The following is a 20,348-nucleotide window of genomic DNA, read 5'->3' on the forward strand; positions in this document are numbered from 1 at the left end:
GTTGACAGTGGGGTGTTAAAGTCTCCCATTATTAATGTGTGGGAGTCTAAGTCTCTTTGTAGGTCACTCAGGACTTGCTTTATGAATCTGGGTGCTCCTGTATTGGGTGCATATATATTTAGGATAGTTAGCTCTTCTTGTTGAATTAATCCCTTTACCATTATGTAATGGCCTTCTTTGTCTCTTTTGATCTTTGTTGGTTTAAAGTCTGTTTTATCAGAGACTAGGATTGCAACCCCTGCCTTTTTTTGTTTTCCATTTGCTTGGTAGATCTTCCTCCATCCTTTTATTTTGAGCCTATGTGTGTCTCTGCACGTGAGATGGGTTTCCTGAATACAGCACACTGATGGGTCTTGAGTCTTTATCCAGTTTGCCAGTCTGTGTCTTTTAATTGGAGCATTTAGTCCATTTACATTTAAAGTTAATATTGTTATGTGTGAATTTGATCCTGTCATTATGATGTTAGCTGGATATTTTGCTCGTTAGTTGATGCAGTCTCTTCCTAGTCTCGATGTTCTTTACATTTCAGTATGATTTTGCAGTGGCTGGTACCGGTTGTGCCTTTCCATGTTTAGCGCTTCCTTCAGGAGCTCTTTTAGGGCAGGCCTGGTGGTGACAAAATCTCTCAGCATTTGCTTGTCTGTAAAGTATTTTATTTCTCCTTCACTTATGAAGCTTAGTTTGGCAGGATATGAAATTCTGGGTTGAAAATTCTTTTCTTTAAGAATGTTGAATATTGGCCCCCACTCTCTTCTGGCTTGTAGGGTTTCTGCCGAGAGATCCGCTGTTAGTCTGATGGGCTTCCCTTTGATGGTAACCCGACCTTTCTCTCTGGCTGCCCTTAACATTTTTTCCTTCATTTCAACTTTGGTGAATCTGACAATTATGTGTCTTGGAGTTGCTCTTCTTGAGGAGTATCTTTGTGGCGTTCTCTGTATTTCCTGAATCTGAATGTTGGCCTGCCTTGCTAGATTGGGGAAGTTTTCCTGGATAATATCCTGCAGAGTGTTTTCCAACTTGTTTCCATTCTCCCCGTCACTTTCAGGTACACCAATCAGACGTAGATTTGGTCTTTTCACATAGTCCCACATTTCTTGGAGGCTTTGCTCGTTTCTTTTTATTCTTTTTTCTCTAAACTTCCCTACTCGCTTCATTTCATTCATTTCACCTTCCAGGGCTGATACCCTTTCTTCCATTTGATCGCATCGGCTCCTGAGGCTTCTGCATTTTTCACGTAGTTCTCGAGCCTTGGTTTTCAGCTCCATCAGCTCCTTTAAGCACTTCTCTGTATTGGTTATTCTAGTTATACATTCTTCTAAATTTTTTTCAAAGTTTTCAACTTCTTTGCCTTTGGTTTGAATATCCTCCCATAGCTCGGAGTAATTTGATCGTCTGAAGCCTTCTTCTCTCAGCTCGTCAAAGTCATTCTCCGTCCAGCTTTGTTCCGTTGCTGGTGAGGAACTGCGTTCCTTTGGAGGAGGAGAGGTACTCTGGTTTTTAGAGTTTCCAGTTTTTCTGCTCTGTTTTTTCCCCATCTTTGTGGTTTTATCTACTTTTGGTCTTTGATGATGGTGATGTACAGATGGGTTTTTGGTGTGGATGTCCTTTCTGTTAGTTTTCCTTCTAACAGACAGAACCCTCAGCTGCAGGTCTGTTGGAGTACCTGGCCGGCCGTGTGAGGTGTCAGTCTGCCCCTGCTGGGGGGTGCCTCCCAGTTAGGCTGCTCGGGGGTCAGGGGTCAGGGACCCACTTGAGGAGGCAGTCAGCCCGTTCTCAGATCTCCAGCTGCGTGCTGGGAGAACCACTGCTCTCCTCACAGCTGTCAGACAGGGACATTTAAGTCTGCAGAGGTTACTGCTGTCTTTTTGTTTGTCTGTGTCCTGCCCCCAGAGGTGGAGCCTACAGAGGCAGGCAGGCCTCCTTGAGCTGTGGTGGGCTCCACCCAGATCAAGCTTCCAGGCTGCTTTGTTTACCTAAGGGAGCCTGGGCAATGGCGGGCGCCCCTCCCCCAGCCTCGCTGCCGACTTGCTGTTTGATCTCAGACTGCTGTGCTAGCAATCAGCGAGACTCCGTGGGCTTAGGACCCTCTGAGCCAGGTGCGGGCTATACTCTCCTGGGGGCACCGTTTCCTAAGCCCGTCGGAAAAGCACAGTATTCGGGTGGGAGTGGCCCGATTTTCCAGGTGCTGTCTGTCACCCCTGGAAGGGGAACTCCCTGACCCCTTGCACTTCCCGAGTGAGGCAATGCCTCGCCCCTGCTTTGGCTGGCGCACGGTGCGCTCACCCACTGACCTGCGCCCACTGTCTGGCACTCCCTAGTGAGATGAACACGGTACCTCAGATGGAAATGCAGAAATCACCCGTCTTCTGCGTCGCTCGCGCTGGGAGCTGTAGACCGGAGCTGTTCCTATTCGGCCATCTTGGCTCCTCCCCCCTCTATTATCATATTTACTCATGTAATTCCTTTCTCCTCTAACCTTCCCCACTCCCCTTCTAGTTTGGAAAGGAAATCCAAAGCTTCGTGGGGCTGCTTTATCATCATTAGCAAAAGGGACCATGAACTCTTTATCATCACAGAGACACTAGTGACTCCATGACTAAAAGAAAAAGAAAAAGCCTTCTAAGAATGAATGTATGTGAAGAAACTCATGCATGATATTAGAGGCAAAAACAGAAGATAAATATATAAAATATTTCAGTTTTGTGTGTATATAGCTGGCCATTTCTGAATCGTGGAAATAATAATTTTTGCCTTCTTTGTTTATACTAGTCTACATTTTCTAGTTTATAATTAGCCTCAAATATTCTTATAATTAGAACAAGTTTGTTTTCAGGAGGGGGGAAAAAAACTTCCCAAAACTGAGAGGAGGAGGAATGATTCTCCTTGACCTTTGGGAACTGCAATTTAGGTAGAATGCATTTATCTGCAAGTTCCTCCCCTCCTCCATTCTTGAAGGCAAAATAACTAAAGTAGAGGGGTGATTCTGAAATTAAATGTATAATAACAACTAACATTTATTGCCAACTTACATTTATAAGTATGTTCTTATGCTATTATAGATGCATGTGTTCTCACTCCAGCTATATTATCAATCCTCAAAGACAAGGATGATGTCTTACATTTCTTTGGTTTCGGCAATAGCACCCTAACCAGCACTTGATAGCCACTATTGACTGACGGACAGATTGGCTGACCTTGCCACCACTCTCAGGTTTTATGCCCACAAAATGTGTTAACATCTTGCCTCATTTTGCTTTGGGTCCGAGAAGTAGTGTTCTTTCCAAATTTGCTACATGAAATCCAACTGCTGGAATACAGGAGCCATTCATCAGAAAATGAGTTAGGACTTCTCTGGGTTTGTGTGTGTGGCAAGACCCTAACAGAATTTTAAAAAAATTGTTGGTTTGTGAAAATAGCGCTGGGAAGAGAATATGTGAAAACTCTTTGAGTGACCACAACCATCCACACCAGTGTATTTGGCATCTCTAGTAACTGGCTACTTGGAGGGAGAGATTTAATAAAGAGGATTTTCTTTTCTTGAGTTGGCTGTTAGAGTGATAAAACATGCTTGTGGGGCCATTCTGGTTTTGACAGTTTCCTGTGTCAGCCAAGACACCCACAGGCAGGAATTAGAGTCTACTCTGTCCTCCTCACTCAGATCCAGACTAGGAGATGAAGCCCAGAATGTTGGATTTGATATTTAACTTTTCCAGGTGTATTTTGCCACATCACAAACCTTTTATACTCTCATATATCACAACACTTGAATATAGACTGAAGCATGTGACACTTCTGTTCCCTCTTAGAAAAAGGAGAGAAGATAGGAAAGGGTGAATAAATTGGTTTTCATGAAAGGCCAGTGAAAGTCTCTATCAATCACTGTCCCTGAATGATTAATGTCCCTATTTGTGAAGTTGTGGGAGTTTAGTGAAAAAATATCTTTTCTTGGAAGGTTGATATTACACTGAGGAGTGCTATCAGGAAATTTATGGGTGGAAAATATGAGGAGAGTTTGCATAAAGATATAGATAGCAAATATTGTCTATTTTGCTCAGGAGAGATCCCATTCTAGTAGACAAACCATGGCGGTTTATGCTAACATTTTCCTCCTGATGATACTGCCATATTTGCCTGTGCGTGGCCTCCAGGTACCAAAGTCAAGATCAGTCCAAGGAACTACCGAAACCATACATCTCCACATTCCAGGTTCCCTCAAACCACTCAGACATGTTGCTGTTTGGAGCCCCCAGTAGGCTAAATGAAGAAATTCGTCTGTGTGTCAATTAGTGCAGGATTGAGGAGCCATGAGCAAGAAAAGGTATACAGCTCAGGTCTTCAAAAGGCCAAAACTGTTGAAGATTCTACCTAGGAACAGGGGGTGTGCCACATACCTGCTGCTTTGTCCTTTCTTACATTGGTTATTGTTAAATAACTTACTTGTTCTTTTTGGAAATTTTATTTCCCTCAATAAACTTTTATTTTTAAGAAATACACTGTCATTATAAAATAATTTTATTTTTTATTTAGCAAACATATATACTATGTAATTTATATTATTAAATTATATATTATATAAATGCTAATTATAAAATTATATAATATGTAAGTATTAATTCATTTAATCTTTATAACTCAGTATGATGTAATTACTATTATTAACTTGATTTTACAAATTGGAAAACTGAGGCACCAAGAAGCTAAGTAATTTGCCAAGACTACACAGTTGGTAAGTAGTTGAGCTAGGATTTGAACCCCAGGATCCAGAGTACTTGCTCTTCACTATTGCTAAAATTCAGAAAAAATATACAGGCAAAAAAAACATACCCAAAGACAACTATAGATATGGTAACTTGCCATCTTTATTCTGTAACATAGGCATCCATACAACTGATCCTAGGCTTTGTATTCAATTTTGTATCTTGCTTTTTGAAACATGAACCTTGTAATGGTCTTTCCATGTTGTTAAAAGCTTATTATAAATATTGTTTTAATACCTATTTAAAATTCCCATCACATAAATGTACCGTTTGCTTAGACATTCTCTTACGGTTGGCCATTTTGGCTCTTCAGTTTTCTGTTTTGATCACTAGCGCTGCAATCACTGTCCCTGTGCAGAATTTCTTAATGTTCTTCAGAATATATTTTCAGGATACTTTATCAGAAGTGTATTTCCTTAATCCAATAGCCTGAACACTTTTAGGGTTCTAGATACAGGTTGTCAAACTGTTTTCCAAAAGGCTTGTACTCTCTTGCAATGTCTACAACATTACATAGAAATGCCTTCTTCATTCACACTTCAGCATTGAGAATGATTTTTAGAAATCTTTGCCAATGTGATAGGTAGAATGTGACATTTTATCATTGTTTTGATTTGTATTTCTTTGTGGGCTTGGGAGTTTACAGTTTGCTCATATTGGATGATCAATTATATGAGTATTTATGAGTGGTCTGTTTGGGTTCTTTGCCTGCCTGTCTATTGAAACCATGCCTTTGGGCATCAAAAGGAAAAAAGACAATAGCTTTCCATTCTTTCTTCTTCTGGCTTGACATGGAATTTCCTTAGGTATTTTCCTAATCTGTACTAATAACAAGCATTTAATCTTCTTCCAAACCGTATGTGGATTTTTCTGTTGATTCTATATAAAGTGCACTCTAGTCTGCTTATAAAGGATATTATCATTTTGTTTTCTACTATGAATGTGCCCTGTCCATAAATCTGCATTTGATCTATCTTGGATCATAGACTCCTAGAGGGCCAGTATGTATCTTTATGGACGGTTAAGCACACATTCTTTGGCAATATTCGTAACAACCATAGAATAGGCCTCCCAGCGTCCCAGCAAGGGTGATCTGAGCAGTTACACAGACTACATTGTGGGTCCTAACGGGAAATGAGAAGGTTGAGAGCATAGTAGGTTGGATGTATCAGTTCACCCTGGTTTTACTTAAAGAGAGCTAAGAAGAAACTTAAATAGCACCTCCCCTCTCTTTTGATAGGTGGTTCATTTCTTTAATAAGGGATGAAGCCTTCCAATCTCAAGAAGAGGCAGTTCTAGTAGAGGAAGGCACACAGGAATAAGGGTCCAAAGTCCATGGGTTTGTTCTGCATTCTCCATTATTTAGTGTTTGTGGAAGAAATCCTGGGGTACTTCCTCTATTAATCCCTTTTTTTCCATCAAAACCAGAATAGTGATATCAATAATAAGTGACATTTATAAAGTACTTTAAAACGTTACAGATGGACTTCCTTATCCAATGACTCACTTAATCTTCACAATAGCCCAGTGAAGTACACAATGACATTCACATTTTACGGTTGAGGAGACAGACAATGAAATGTAGAGAGTTAACAGCAGAGCCACAACTCTCCCTCCAATAACGTATGGACTAAGATTTCATTATTATATTTTCAAAAGCATATTATACTCCAAGAAAATAATCTGTTGACTTAAATGTATTATGAGGCAAGGAGAAAGAAGAAAAAAGTAAGCCATCATGAAAGGAGTGGAGGATCATAGAAAAGGACCACATAGGACTCCAAGGAAAACTACACTGAATGGAAAAAAATTGAAAGGAATAGATGAAATAAGATTATCAAAAGGTTGATGATTGATTATTTTCAAATATTACCCTTTTCTCATATTTTTCCTTTTTTGGAGTTTTATTTGTGTTTTATTTCTATTTTCTAACATTTTCATAACATTATTCACTTCCAGTTTTTCCATTTACTGCAAAGATCAACAATAGAAATAGTTAAGTACATCCAACTATGGAACACTGTTTACCTAGCCAGGATAATAAGATCTAAATGTGCATGTATTTCTCTATTGGAAAGACAGATAGATGGATGCATTTTTAAGCGGGACTTTTTAAGAGCATTCTGCAAGATTTTAATCTGTGTGAACACAGAAGAAAATATAGGATAAAGGAAGTTAAAGAAGATGCATTCAAATGCCGATGGGAGAGTCTAGGGTAGGAACCTCCCCTGAAGGTCAGGCCTTCAATGTCCAGGACTCTTCAGAGAGTCTAGGGAAGGTAAGAAGCCTTCCCACTTCAGATACTAAAGCACATAATAAAAACATTACACACTAACAAGCTTGGAAATCCCTCTAAGGTAGAAGAGCTTCAGCCCAACAGTGCATTCCAAATGTTTGCTTGGAAGATTTTACAGGTGGCCTTAAGAGTTAAAGGCATTTGTCATATGAAGCCAGGCTGAGTGAGGTTCTAGCTGGGTTGGAATGATCTGTGGAACTTGTCCCCAAAGGAGCTCAATGCCATGCTTGCATTTCAGGATTTTATGGGCAGCTGCAGAAGTTCTGCCCCCCACATTACCCTGATTCCCAGAGAACTGTGCCGCCTGTCAGCTCCTGCAGTGTGGTGCCTTCCTTTGAGGACTGCCTGGTCCCTACATCCATGGGCCAGGCCGGTTTTGATGTTTTCCACAGAGCCTTCTCGACTCACTCGGGCATTACAGGTGTGTTGGTTGTCTGTGACATAGAAAATCCTGTCAACTGACAGGAGAGACCAGGTGGGCTGCCTGTGACCGACCTGGGCTGGACTTGACCAAGCACATGACCGCATCAAATCCTGTTGAATGACCCCTGAAATGTCTCTCATCTTCACCTTCCTCTCCAGCCCTCCTTCAGCCCCTCTTCTTCCACCACCCTGGTGCAGGAGCCATCATGTCTCTCCCAGACTGGCCATAACCTTCCAGTAAGTCTCCCTGACCTGATTCCTCCTCTTTACCATTCTGCCCTCCATACTACCATGAACATTGCCTCCCCAAAATGAAGGATAAAAGATGCCTCTTTTCTGCTCAAATATATTAAATAGTTTCCAATTGCCGAGAGAATAAATTCAACTCTCCAGCATGGCATTCAAAGCCCCCATGAGTTAGGCCTGATCCAGCTCTCCACACCTGCCCACACACATTTTTCCCTACATGCTCTTCACCTGAGCTTTGCCAGCACCCTTGACCCCACATGCCTCTCCCTCTCTGTCTTTGCTCTTTGTTTCCTCCTTCTGGAGTGTTCTTTCCCTATTTCTTCGTCTGTGAGAATTCCATTCTCTTTTATGACTCAACTTTAACACCACCTCCTTTTTGAGGCCACCCCCAGCCTTCCCTAGAACACTTTTACTTCTTCTCAGCCCGTCTTTCGTGTGGTCATATTTTAGCCAGCTGCCTGCAAGTCAGCCTCTTCCTTCACTAAGGTCACTGGAAACAGAGACTCACTATAGGGCCCAGGCTGGCGTGGTTGCCTGCTTAGCCCCTAGTCCTCACTTGGTGAGCTGCATTACTGTAGTGCAGTTCCAGTGGGCATGGCATGGGGCAGGAGTTACTGACTTACTGTGTTCTTTCTCTTCCAGTGTATGATTTACCTTCAAGTTCCTCGAGCCTCTTTGGGGAGTCTCTCCGCAGTGGGGCTGAAGATGCTACCTTCTTGCAGATCAGCACTGTGGACCGCTGTCCCAGCCAGCTCTCCTCTGTCTACACCGAAGGCTAAAAGCTCTCTTGGCCACTTCTGCACACCCAGGACCTTGATGTTGCTTGCCACCTTTTGTTTTCGTACTCTCACAGACTGCTTGAGGAAGGATGTCAGCCCAATCAGCGGGACCTGCAGAGTTACTGATGTTCTTTCAGAAGGCAGGACTGAATGGCAGAGCTAGCTTTGCAGGAATCATTGCAGTTGCTCCTTTTTCTCTCTGGGTTTCCTGGACTATGTGACCAGGAGGACTGTCTTTTCAAAGGGAATTTAGAGCCTCACTCTACTGGATACCTGTTACTTCCTGGCTGTCAACCCTTAAAGGACCCCAATGAAATGATGTGCATGTGAAAATGTAGTTTGGGGATGACTGTACCTGAAAACTCCAAACAGGGAAAAAGACCTCAATTACCAGAGGCATAGTGACCTGCTTCACCTAATCCTCACCCTTGCTGCTCCTGATGCAAAGCCAGGCACAACAAGGGAAATCCATGTCCAAAGCATAGTGTGGTCTCAACTCTTAGAAACTCCCTGGGTTTCCCTTTTCTCTTAGCCACATGCTAACCAGTTGCTTCTCAGTGTTTCTTCAATAGAAAAATAAGGTTTTATATGCCAGCAGCCTATCTTTGTTTTTGCATTTTAAAGACTTAGTTATTTATACGTACTTTAAAATGAAAAAAAAAATGTAAACGTCTGTTCTTTGGATGGAAATCATTATTATTGTAATCACCCCAGCTATAGACATTTTGCACAGCTGTGGTTCTGCCTGGCCCCACCTCTGGCATGTTAGTTTTGCAGTTAGCAAAGGTTACCTGAGGGAAATGGAGTGGGCACCTCCCGCACAAACAGTCCTGTAGCTGGAACCTTCCTGGGTTGACTGTTTAGTAACTCCACCTCAAAGACTTTGTTCAAAGAAAAACGTTGTTTGACTGGTTTACCTATTGCCTCCACTCTGGTGCTGCACCCAGAGAAGTGCCAGATGTGAGAACTGGGACAGACTGAGTCGTGTGCCAGCTTCCCTTGGAAAACCAAACCTAGTGATGCTTGACTTCCAGTGCTCAGATTTTACTAACGTTTTTCAGGATATCCACTCATCTGTCTGTCTCTTCCCTACACTTCCCTCCACCCTCCTTTTGCATCCCTCTTACCCTCTTATTGACTGTGGTTCAGATATCCCCACCAGCCACCATTGTCTGATCATCTTGGGAAGGTAGAGGTGACAGTTCTCGAAAAGTCTACAGAAAGAGGCAATTCTTTTTCTGAGTTCCAGTTTGAAGGCCTGGAATTTTCACATAGCACTTGGTCTAAAATATCAAGCCTAAATAGGAAGTCATTTTCTGTGACACCTCTACATAGCTATTACAGATCCTAAGTCCTAGGGCATCAGCTATAAACACTGGCCAGTCCCAAAGACACAGAAAGTTCTAACATTCTGGTACTATCATATTTCAAGTACTTTTTCTCACTTTTTAAAAATGTTTTTCTGAACAAAAGTGAAACAATGCCATTTGTCAAACTGAGATCATTACAATCTTCAGCAAGACAACTAAAACAGCTTGATGTTAGATGGGATTCTGTGACAGTTTGTATACTGACAGGTCCTTCCAGTCTCCCTCCACAGTCCCACAATCGAAAGTATTCTACCTGATTCCAGAGTTCATTCCAACATGCAGTAGAATGAGGTGAATGAAGAACCAAGTGTGGGCTTTGTTTTCACAGTGCACTTGGTCAATCTAGTTTCTCTGAGTAGTGGGCTGTATTCTAAGAAAAGCTTTCATGTAGACGTCAAAGTCTGCAAAAGAGATGAGTTAGCCACTTTACAAAAACCTGCTCTGCTTTACAAAAGACGCACATCAGGCTTCCTTTACAAGTGAACTCCAAGGCTGCTTGTAAAGTACCACCCTTCTTGCAGACTTTGTGGGTCGTGTCACTTGGCCTAAGCAAGTAGCCTAACATATGCATGCTCACAGCTAGTAGCATCCCTCATGTGTCCTTTGTCATACTCTGAAAAGAAAAAAACTCTGCTATCTTCAGAGAAACCATCTATTCATACTTAAATATGGAAGCCTTTACAAGGAGCTCAAAATACATTTCATTTCATATGTACAATGAGAAAAAAAGATGAAAAGGCAAGGTTGTTATTGCAGTTGACATTGTCGGCCCTGCCTTTTGGCTTTATGTAATTTAAAGTAGAAACGGGGAAGGAGGACAAAACAAAAGCTCAACTTTAGAAACCATGGACATCACCTCCCTCTTTGAGAGGAGCTGCTTGTGAACCAGGCTCCAGTCTTCCTGTGGCCTCTCACAGTAACCCTGCCCCTTTCTTACCTCACAGGGGCAAGAGGGACTCTAAAGAGGGCGTAAGCAGTAGAGGCACCTGCAGCCCTCCTTCCTCAGCAGGAAATCAATGTGGAGCCCCAGAGGGACATTTTATCTCAGAGAGAGAGCATGCTGGCAGCAGGACCCAGTACAGCCCTGCTTCCTGCACCGTGAGTCTTTCCTGATAGCTGCAGGCTTGAGATTGCGGCCTCAGGATAGGACACGTTCAGATGCCTTCCAGACTACACACACTATGCTTAGATTTGAGAGTCTTTTCTGACCTTAAAATTTGTCCCTTGCTTACTTTCACAATGCAGAAGATTTATATATACTTTCATCATTATTTTTGCAGCAGTACAAGTGGAAACTTCAAAAAAATCATTCCCTTTCATGTCCTGGTCTTTTTAAGTCTTGATGTGTAACCATTTTCATAAACATCCAGAGATTGTCATTCCCCTTAAAAACAGAAACAAAACACAAAACTAGTGCTTGTGAAAACACACAGTGCAAAGACAATGATCCTACTGCATTAAAAGAAAAAAAATCAGTCTGCCTAGAGACATTTCATTGGCTGCATTGTCTTAATTCCCTAACGAAACTGCATCAAAATGTCAGTTGTAATTTAGCCTCTGATCAGCTATTAAATATTATTTAAATATTTACTGGTCCTGTAGGGTATCTCCCATTACCCATGTCTCCCTCAAATTACATAAGCGATCATAAAATAGGAAGAAAAAAAAAAAAGGTCTTTAGTAGATCACAGCAGAGTTACCCCTGATAACATGTTGGCTTTGTTCACTTGTTTCTAAATTACCAGTCGTCAAGCACAGTAGCACCCTGTGAGCAAGGATAAATTCAACTCCCTCATCTGAGAACCTTGACTTTCCAGTTGCCTTGAAGTATTGGGAATAGTGACTGTACATGTTCAATTTAATTATTTGGTATTTTATTTGACTGTCTTGGCCATGTCATTTTATAGAAGCATTTTTAAATAGCACTTTTTGTTAGTGGTGTGGAATTTCTGCGGTTACATTTTTTTTTTTTTTTTTTGCAACAGATGAAGCAAAAAAAAAAAAAAAGCACTCATTGGAGAAATAGTGAGTGTAAAAAGAGATTTATTTTGTACAGACAGCAAAGTATCCTGTGTAATGTTGCTGACATAAAGCACTTTGGGGGAAAAAAGTGGAAATCTGTTTTCCATAAATCACACAGACTCTTGTACATAGTTATATACACTCACGTACAGAAATGAACTGCATATATCATACTGGATATGGGGTCGATTTTACTCTAGAGGCACATCTGGTGCTTATTGTCATAAATCTTTTAAAGAATTAGGTACACTTTTTTCTATTAATATGTATAGTTTTGTGATTTGTCACAGTTATGTTTCATATAATCATAAGTTATTTTGTCTTGTTCATGAAGTCCTTTTTTTATGTCAAAAGTAAAATGAAGGGATTGTGCACTTGGTACAGAATAAAACTGGAAATAGAGGAGACGCCCTCCTGCCTAAAATCCTCCTTCAGCCTGTCGCTTTAAAACACAATGGCAACCATCATTGTTTGTTTGCTTGTTTGTTTTGTTTTACCATCAGCCTCCTACATACTGGGAATGGTAATTATAATTAAAGGCAGATGATGCGGGAAGGAATGTTCAAGTCCAGCTTTAAAATGCCGCATTGCTTTGGGCCAGAGTTGTAGCCTGGATTTAATTATAGATATGAGGACGAAATGACAGTAAAAATGAATGTCTCCCTGAATCCTTTACATGTTGGGAGTGTCCATAAATAAAACATGAAGTTTTATTTCATCAGATTTAATTAAAGCTTTTATACATGTTTTATTGGTTATTCTATTAATCTGCTTCACAAACTGGATAAATGTGTGCTAGGATTTGGAGTTTATTTGTGCCTTTTCAAAGTAGCGCTACATCATGCTTCAGAAATGCCTCTAGTGCTTGGTACTCCCAGTGCTGGGGTTTCGGCAAGCTGACAGTTGGAGGAGGGGGTCTTTTCAGCCCTGTTTTCCCAAACCCTTCAGAGAAAGACACAAGCATCAGCTTCCCATGAGCTGATGCCCTGATCATATAATCTGATTCCCTGGAGAAAGGGGCAGGTACCATTTCCCTGGTTTCCTCATCCTGTCCACTGTGCACGATTTAGAATATCACCTGTCCCATTGGCTGTGATGAGCTTTTTTCTTCAGCTCCCATCTATGGGGGGATGTGTCAAAATATTCTCACATCTGGTTTACCTGCTAGCCAAGCATGTGAATCCAAAAGAGATCACATCTCAAGGACCAATCTTAGAAAGGTGACTGTTTTCTTCTGCCCTTTTTTTTTTTTTTTTAAGACTTCAGAATTGTTTTAAGAGAAGATACAAACTGGAAGAGACGATGGTCCCATGAACCTTGTCTGGTCCCTCAAGGTCAGAGAGCAGGCACTATTAGGTCCAGGGTTGTGGCGGTAGAAGTAGTGCTGATAACATACAAAGAGCTCCTCAGCTTCCTAAAAGGAGGTGGCTGGTGGGAATGTGATTTTGTCCAGCCTCTTCCAAGAAAAAATTGGCATTACGTGGTAGAGTTGAAAGTCCGCATACCCTACAGCCCAGCAATTCCACTACTTTCTAAAGACTCTTAAATCAATGATGGCTCAAGTACGAGATGTTTATGGCAGTGTTGTTCACCACAGCCCCAAACGAGAAATGATCCAACTGTCCACTAACAGTAAAATGAACAAATGAAGCTTGCCTAAGTAACAGTGAAATGCCATGGAAGTGACAACAGAGGAAATGACAGGACGACAGCCACACACAACTCAGAGCTGAGTCTCACAAATTTGAGAGAAACAGACGCAAAGGCAAGTATACAGTGTTATTCTGTTTATATACAATTTGAAAACAGGCAAAACACAGAGTTTAGGTGGTAGAAGTACAAAGAACAGCAAGGAAAATGTCACAAAGGTTCATAGCTCTGATGGAGGAGAAAACACATGGAAGACTTCTGGGTGCTGATTGATGGACAATGTTTTATTTCTTGACTCAAGTGTTAGCTTATACAAGTGTTTGATTTATGATTAGTTAACTGCATATATATCTTATAGTTTTTAGTTCAAATAATAGTGAGAGGCAACTCTTACATTTCTTATTTGAGGGCTCTGCAAACTTTTTCTGCAAAGGGCCAGATAGTACACATTTTAGGCTTTGGGGGCTATGTGGTCTCGTGTCTCAGCTACTCAACTCTGCCACCGTAGTTCAAGAACAGCCGTAGATATTATGCAAACAAATGGATGTGGCTGTGTTCCAATAAAACTTTATTTACAAACACAAATTTGAATTTCATCTAATTTTCAGATATTTGTGAAATATTCTTTTGATTTTTTTCAACTCTATACAAAAGTTTAAAAAATTCTCAACAGGCTGTACAAGAACAAAATTCAACTAAAAAGGCAGCAGACAGGATTTGGCCCATGGGCCATAGTTTGCCGACCCTGGTCAATTGAAAGGGTAGTCTCTAAAGTCCTTCCCAGAAATATCCACTAATAGAAAACCATGGATAGGAGCCCCTCTGCTTATTCTTCTGCTATGTTGGGTCCTATTCCTAGAGGAAATTCATGAATTCTATTGATTAAACTTTTCTTTGTTTAGATCCTGGGTTCTGCTCCCTGGGATACAGATGAATGCTTAGAGCCTGCAGTGCCATTCGACTTTAACTTTGGATTTAAAGTTTTTAATAAAAAGAACTGGGCATAGAGAAATCTGTGAGAATTGAAAAATGAGCACCCATTCTTTCCAAGCTAACCAAATATTTGCTGGATCTTGGCAGCCACCGCCAACCTTTTTCCTCTGAAATGCTGAGAGGTTATAAGTAATGGGAGACTTCATTTTTCTCGGGCCACAGCTCTTGTGAGAAGCTGAAGCTGCCTCTCAAAACCTGCAGGGTTCTCACGGAAAAGAGAGTCAAGGGTTTTATATTCAATGACGCCACTGACAAGTGACCATAGAAGAGTCAGGGCGCCCTGACGGTGCTAACAGTCTGCCCCCCTCCATGCCGCAGGAAGGCAGCTAAACACCCTAAGCCCCTCCCTGGACCCTGGTTTCCCATAATGCCTAGCTCCCTAATTCGCAAACCTAGCGATTTTTCACCCCTGATGGCGCGCCCATTGGCTACTCACACTTAGGGGAGAGAATGAGACTGAATTTACATGGCGTGGGTGTATGGCCCTCTTTGTGTCTCTAGCCTGCGATAACATTGCTAGTTTCAAAAATAATGGTTATTCATGAGTCCTGGGTCACTGACTGGATATTAGCTTGGACTAAATCCTCTTCAGCAGGTCTCCCTGGTTGTTTCATGTGCTTGAGTTTGTGTATTGTATATGGTTCTGTTATTAAAGCTGCCAAGAGTGTAGAATTTTTGGTAAAAATAACCTAAATTACATGAAGTTTAAGCCAAGAAAAAGAGGACATCTGGTCCAAACTCATCATTTTTCAGAGGAGGAAAGAGATTATTTCATTCATTCACTCATCATTCATTTGTTCCTTTGCTCACTCATTCACCATTGTTTCATGCCTACTATGTGTTAAATAAACAGGGATAGAATTGGCTGTTATCCTCACAGAGCTAAAGGGGATCACCAGAATCATATGCCTGAGAATATTGCCTGAGGCTTGTTAAAAAGGCACATTCTGGAGCTGCTGCTGAAGGCACACCACAAAGTTACTGAGTTGGAATTTCAGTGAGATGGAGTCATCTGCATCTTTAATAAACTCTCCAGGTGATTATTTATATGAACTAAAGTTGCAAACTAAGGCTGACCACCTTTGATATAGCGGAGGAAGCAGGCAATTTAACAGGGCCACACTGTATAATAAGGGCTCAGCAGAAGAGGAGCTCCCAATTCCTGCCTAGGGAGTTAGGAGAGCAGGCTCAGAGTTCCCTGAAGGAAGGGGAACGAGGATGCCCGAGCTTGTCCTGAAACGTAAGTAGAACTTCAAGAAGCAAAGAGGCAGAGGAAAAGTATGACAGGCAGAGAACACAGCATGTGCAGAGCTGCCAGGAGAAGGAAAGCCACCCAACAGGCCAGCTGGGGGGTTGGAGGTAATCCCATCTCTGTCTCCTCTGAGTAATACTTCATGACCCACTGGCCCTAGGTCACAGCCCTTCCTATGTAGGCCTGCTAAGCTTATACCATTGTTTCCCAAACCAGCAGGGAGCCGTATATCACCAGTTACTCTGCACAAAGGGTTTTACAATCACATTAATTTGGGAAACGGCGGGTTAAAGTTACATAGGTGTCTTTGCTTCAGGACCTCTCACATCCTTTACTGCGCCAATGTGCATTGTAACTCTCCAAGAGGGAATCAGGGGATTCTGTGTGTTGACCAGGGAGCCCTATTTCCAAAAAGCACCTTGTTAGTAACATGGAAAGAGTTGAGCAATTCCTAAAAATAGTTAATCAATCACCATATGATTCAGCAATTCTACTCTTAATTCTAAAGACTTGAAAGGAAGGATTCAGATACAAGTATACCAGTGTTCACAGGAGCATTGTTCACAATATCCAAAAAGTGGAAATAACCTAAATGCCCAAGAACTGATGAGTGCATAAACAAAACATGATATATACATACGATGGAATAGTATTCAGGCTTTAAAAAGAGGGAAATTGATACATGCTAACACATGGATAAACCTCAAAGATATTGTGCTGAAATAAGTCAGACACAAAAGAGATATTCAAAAGGACAGAGCATGATTCCTCTTATATGAGGTAACTAGGATAGTCAAGTACATAGAGACAGAAAGAACACTGATTAGCAGGGGCTGTGGGGAAAGAAAAATGGGAAGTTGTTACTGAAAATAAACAGTTTCTGTGTGAGATGAAAAAGTTCTGGAGATGGATAGCAGTGATGTTTGCATAAAATTATGAATATACTTAGAAGCACTGAATTGTACTACTCAAAATGGTTAAAATGGTAAATTTTATGTTATGTTTATTTTGCCACAATCTTTTAAAAAGATAATGTGGGCAGAGTACCTAATAGGATGCCTGATACCTAGCAGACAATTTTAAAGGTTTCAAAAGCTCCTTGTTAGGCCAGCAGTGCTCTTTGGAATTACTTAGGATGCTCTCTGGGAACATTCCCTACTCTCAGGAGTAAGGGAGTAGAGCCCATCTCCTACTCTGGAAAGGATGGGAGTAGAGGATGTCAGTATTTGCTCCCAGTTGGTGGATATGGTGGCTGTAAATGGCCCCTAGCTTCCTGAGAAAAAGAAAGAAGAGAAGCCGAAAAGGAGATGAGATGGTGGTTTGGAAGAACTGCAGAAGGTGTTCTGAGCACGGACCACTGTGCCTGATACAAATTCTCAGGAATTGAGGAAGGGAAAGAAAGGAAAGAGGATGAAAGGGGACTGGATGTTGGTGTGGCAGGAGAAGGAGGTAATGAAATAGGGGGTGATGGAAGAAGAACTACTTTAGACCCAGCTGATCCCAACATGAGCAAATGCCAAGATCTGTTTGGATTTCATTCATTCATTTAACAATTGTTTACTGAGCTCCATATCCAACACTATGTGTCAGTGATCATTCTAGGTGCTGGAGACTATTCAGAAAGAAACCCATACCTATTACATTCTAGTGGATTGGCATTAGTGTTTTATTTTGGTTATCTGTGAAGTACGAGACTCTGCAGAAGGTTGGGTTAGCCAGGAAGCAGATGCTGAGACAGAGTTGGGGTGTAAACAGTTCATTGGAGAGTTACACCTGTGAAAGGAACAGAGCAGAAGCTGCATTAGGCAGAGGGCGCCATCAGACTGTGATGCCATCCAAACAGAGGCCAGCCCACTGGGATGCAGTAGAGCAAAGATTGCTGTCACACAATAGAAGAGTTCCATGTTGGGTAGAAACAGCTAGGCTGTCATACCACTCCCTGCAGAAGCCCACCCTGAGAAGAGTGTGTCTTTGCTATCACTGTCTTGTTCATTCATTGAGTAGGGTCATTCCCAAGAGCTGGAAAGCTGAGGTGCACCCTGAAAGAATTAACACCATCAATGAACCACAATCCATGTAGCTGGAGATCCGAGTGGCAGAGCTCTGCGTCTGCACAAGACATTGGGGGAACCATAGATCCCCAATCATTATAGTTCCCAGTTTGTAATAAAGCATGAATTGGGCACACACATGCACATACACTTTTGAATATGGATTTCTGCCTCAGCTCTTCTCCTGTTGGCTTTGTCACTCACACACACACACACACACACACACACACACACACACACACACAGAGTCACTGGGATTACAAAACCTCTCAAGACTGTTCTTTCTCAAATCTAGAGTACTATTCCTCCATGGAGAATAGTGTGTGTGTGTGTATGTGTGTTTTGTTGAAGGGTGGTGACCTGTTGCTTTTTCTTTTCTAGTGGGAGGCACCAAGAAAGGGCACAAGCTTTGGCATCAGGCGGACCTTGTTCTCTACTTTGTGCTTTGGAGTCCCCAAAGCAATCCCTAAACTCCACTGCTCAGAGCCCATTTCTTCATCTTGCAGCAGGCATCATATGGCTCATCTCATAGGCAATGAGATAAAGGCACAGATGATGTGGCACAGTTCCAGGTGTATGTTAAGTACTCTCTAAAGGGTCACTGGCATCTTTTAAAAAGCACTGATACTGCACCCTGTGTGTAATAATTGTGAGAAGACCATAGCAAGGACCATAGTTCTGAGATTAGTGTACAGAGGCACGAAGGAAATGCACTAGCTCAGAGTGCACCCAAGTTGTAAAATCCTCCAATGATATTGCCTCAAGAATGTCTTTATCTTAAACTCAGTGCAACCTATGGTTCACACAGATATCTCCTTGGTACCTTCTTGGGGCCATCAAAAAGGTGGTACCACTTTTAGAAGCAACAAGAGGACCTCCTGTACTGGGCTCTGTGTTTCAAAGGGCTCCACTCTGACCATTCTCCAGCCATGCCCGACCCCACACAGTGGGGAGTCCATGTGGCCAAAGTGATGTCACCACCAAAAACCCACTCTTCTTCTCCTTATGGATTCATCCAAGTATCTGGAACCCCAGAACTCCCTGTCCAACTGGCCTGTGCTACTTCTGGGGCCAGCATGGACTTCTTTCTCAAATGGATTTGGGATTCCCCCCAAGAGTGGATCAGGTCTCCAGTGAGTGCATCCTGAGGCTTGAGGAGTGGCCACGGAGTGGCTGTTTGTGGGATTGTGGATGAAGCTAGACATGGAGATGCTCATGGTTGAAGGTGGAACAGGGGTTTGAAGAGAAGCGGTTTGGATCACAGGCAGGAGGCCAAGGACTGCTCTCCTTGTGCCACCACATTGTAGCTGAGATATTCAAGGAGTCTCTGATCATTCTAAATCAAACCTGGCCTTCCAGGTTGCTGTGAAAATGTATTTGTTAAAACAAGAGATGAAAAAACATTTTATTTAACAGGTTTTGTTAGCTAGCTTTGGAATTTTAAAATATTTAGATCTATGCATTTATTGGTCTCCATTTGCAATCTTGCTCCAGGCTCTGTAAATACTAGAGGCAGGCCTGGGAGAATTCTCACAGCCTTAGAGTCAGTAGACCTCAAATACCAGGAGAGAAGATGTGCAGTACAGATTCTAAAATCCATGAAAAATCATTAAGGAGTATCAGAGAGCATCGGGACTCAACGAATACCTAGACAGTTGCCAGACAGCAAATGGTGTACCATGCAAACATTTGTTGTAGTCTAATACATTTTAAAACAAAATAAAGCATTTTTACTTCTAATCCAAGTGCTTCCTGACTTGGCTGTGCTCTATGGCCAACAGCGAACATCTGTAGACCATGTCCCCATATACAGACCATCTGTACAACACAGTCCTTTGAGTTGCCCACCAATATAGCATGACCCATTATATTGAAGAGTGGCTTTATGGAATGACCCCCTTTCCCCTACTGGAAATCTTTAAGGCACACTGAGCTAACAGTCTCCCTGGGGTACTGTGGGGGCATAGCTGTATTGCCCAACCATACAGCTGGGTCTTTCATCATCAACTCCAAATCATCTCTCTTCCCCCCTGCATGTACCCGGTACTCTCTTCTGCCTAGATTTTTTAAGGCCAAATTCCTGTCCACAGAAAGGGTTTATGTGTGAGGCCAAGGGCCCATGGTGGAAGAGGCCCATCTGTGCCCCAGCCTCCCATGACTGTCAGGCCTCTGAACCCAAGCTAAGCCATCATATCCCCTGTGACCTGCATGTACACATCCAGATGGCTGGTTCCTGGCTTAACTGATGACATTCCACCACAAAAGAAGTGAAAATGGCCTGTTCCTGCCTTAACTGATGACATTATCTTGTGAAATTCCTTCTCCTGGCTCATCCTGGCTCAAAAACTCCCCTACTGAGCACCTTGTGACCCCCACTCCTGCCCACCAGAAAACAACCCCCCTTTTTCCTTTACCTACCCAAATCCTATAAAACGGCCCCACCCCATCTCCCTTCACTGACTCTCTTTTTGGACTCAGCCTGCCTGAGTCCAAAGTGAAATAAACA

General features: G+C 42.1%; 1 protein-coding gene across 2 annotated transcripts in view; it reads left to right on the forward strand.

Annotated features, from left to right (window-relative positions):
* GLIS3 (GLIS family zinc finger 3) overlaps positions 1-12,640 on the forward strand; it is a 512,125-nt gene extending 499,485 nt beyond the window's left edge. For both annotated transcript variants that reach the window (XM_054500965.2, XM_054500966.2), the window contains 2 exons: positions 7,292-7,474; positions 8,368-12,640. In XM_054500965.2, the coding sequence (XP_054356940.1) occupies positions 7,292-7,474; positions 8,368-8,504 (320 nt within the window). In that variant the 3' untranslated portion in view covers positions 8,505-12,640. The remainder of the gene's footprint in view (positions 1-7,291; positions 7,475-8,367) is intronic.
* Positions 12,641-20,348: the final 7,708 nt, after the last annotated feature.

This window comes from Pongo pygmaeus, chromosome 13 (assembly GCF_028885625.2).
Source record: "Pongo pygmaeus isolate AG05252 chromosome 13, NHGRI_mPonPyg2-v2.0_pri, whole genome shotgun sequence".
Classification (NCBI taxonomy): Eukaryota; Metazoa; Chordata; class Mammalia; order Primates; family Hominidae; genus Pongo; species Pongo pygmaeus.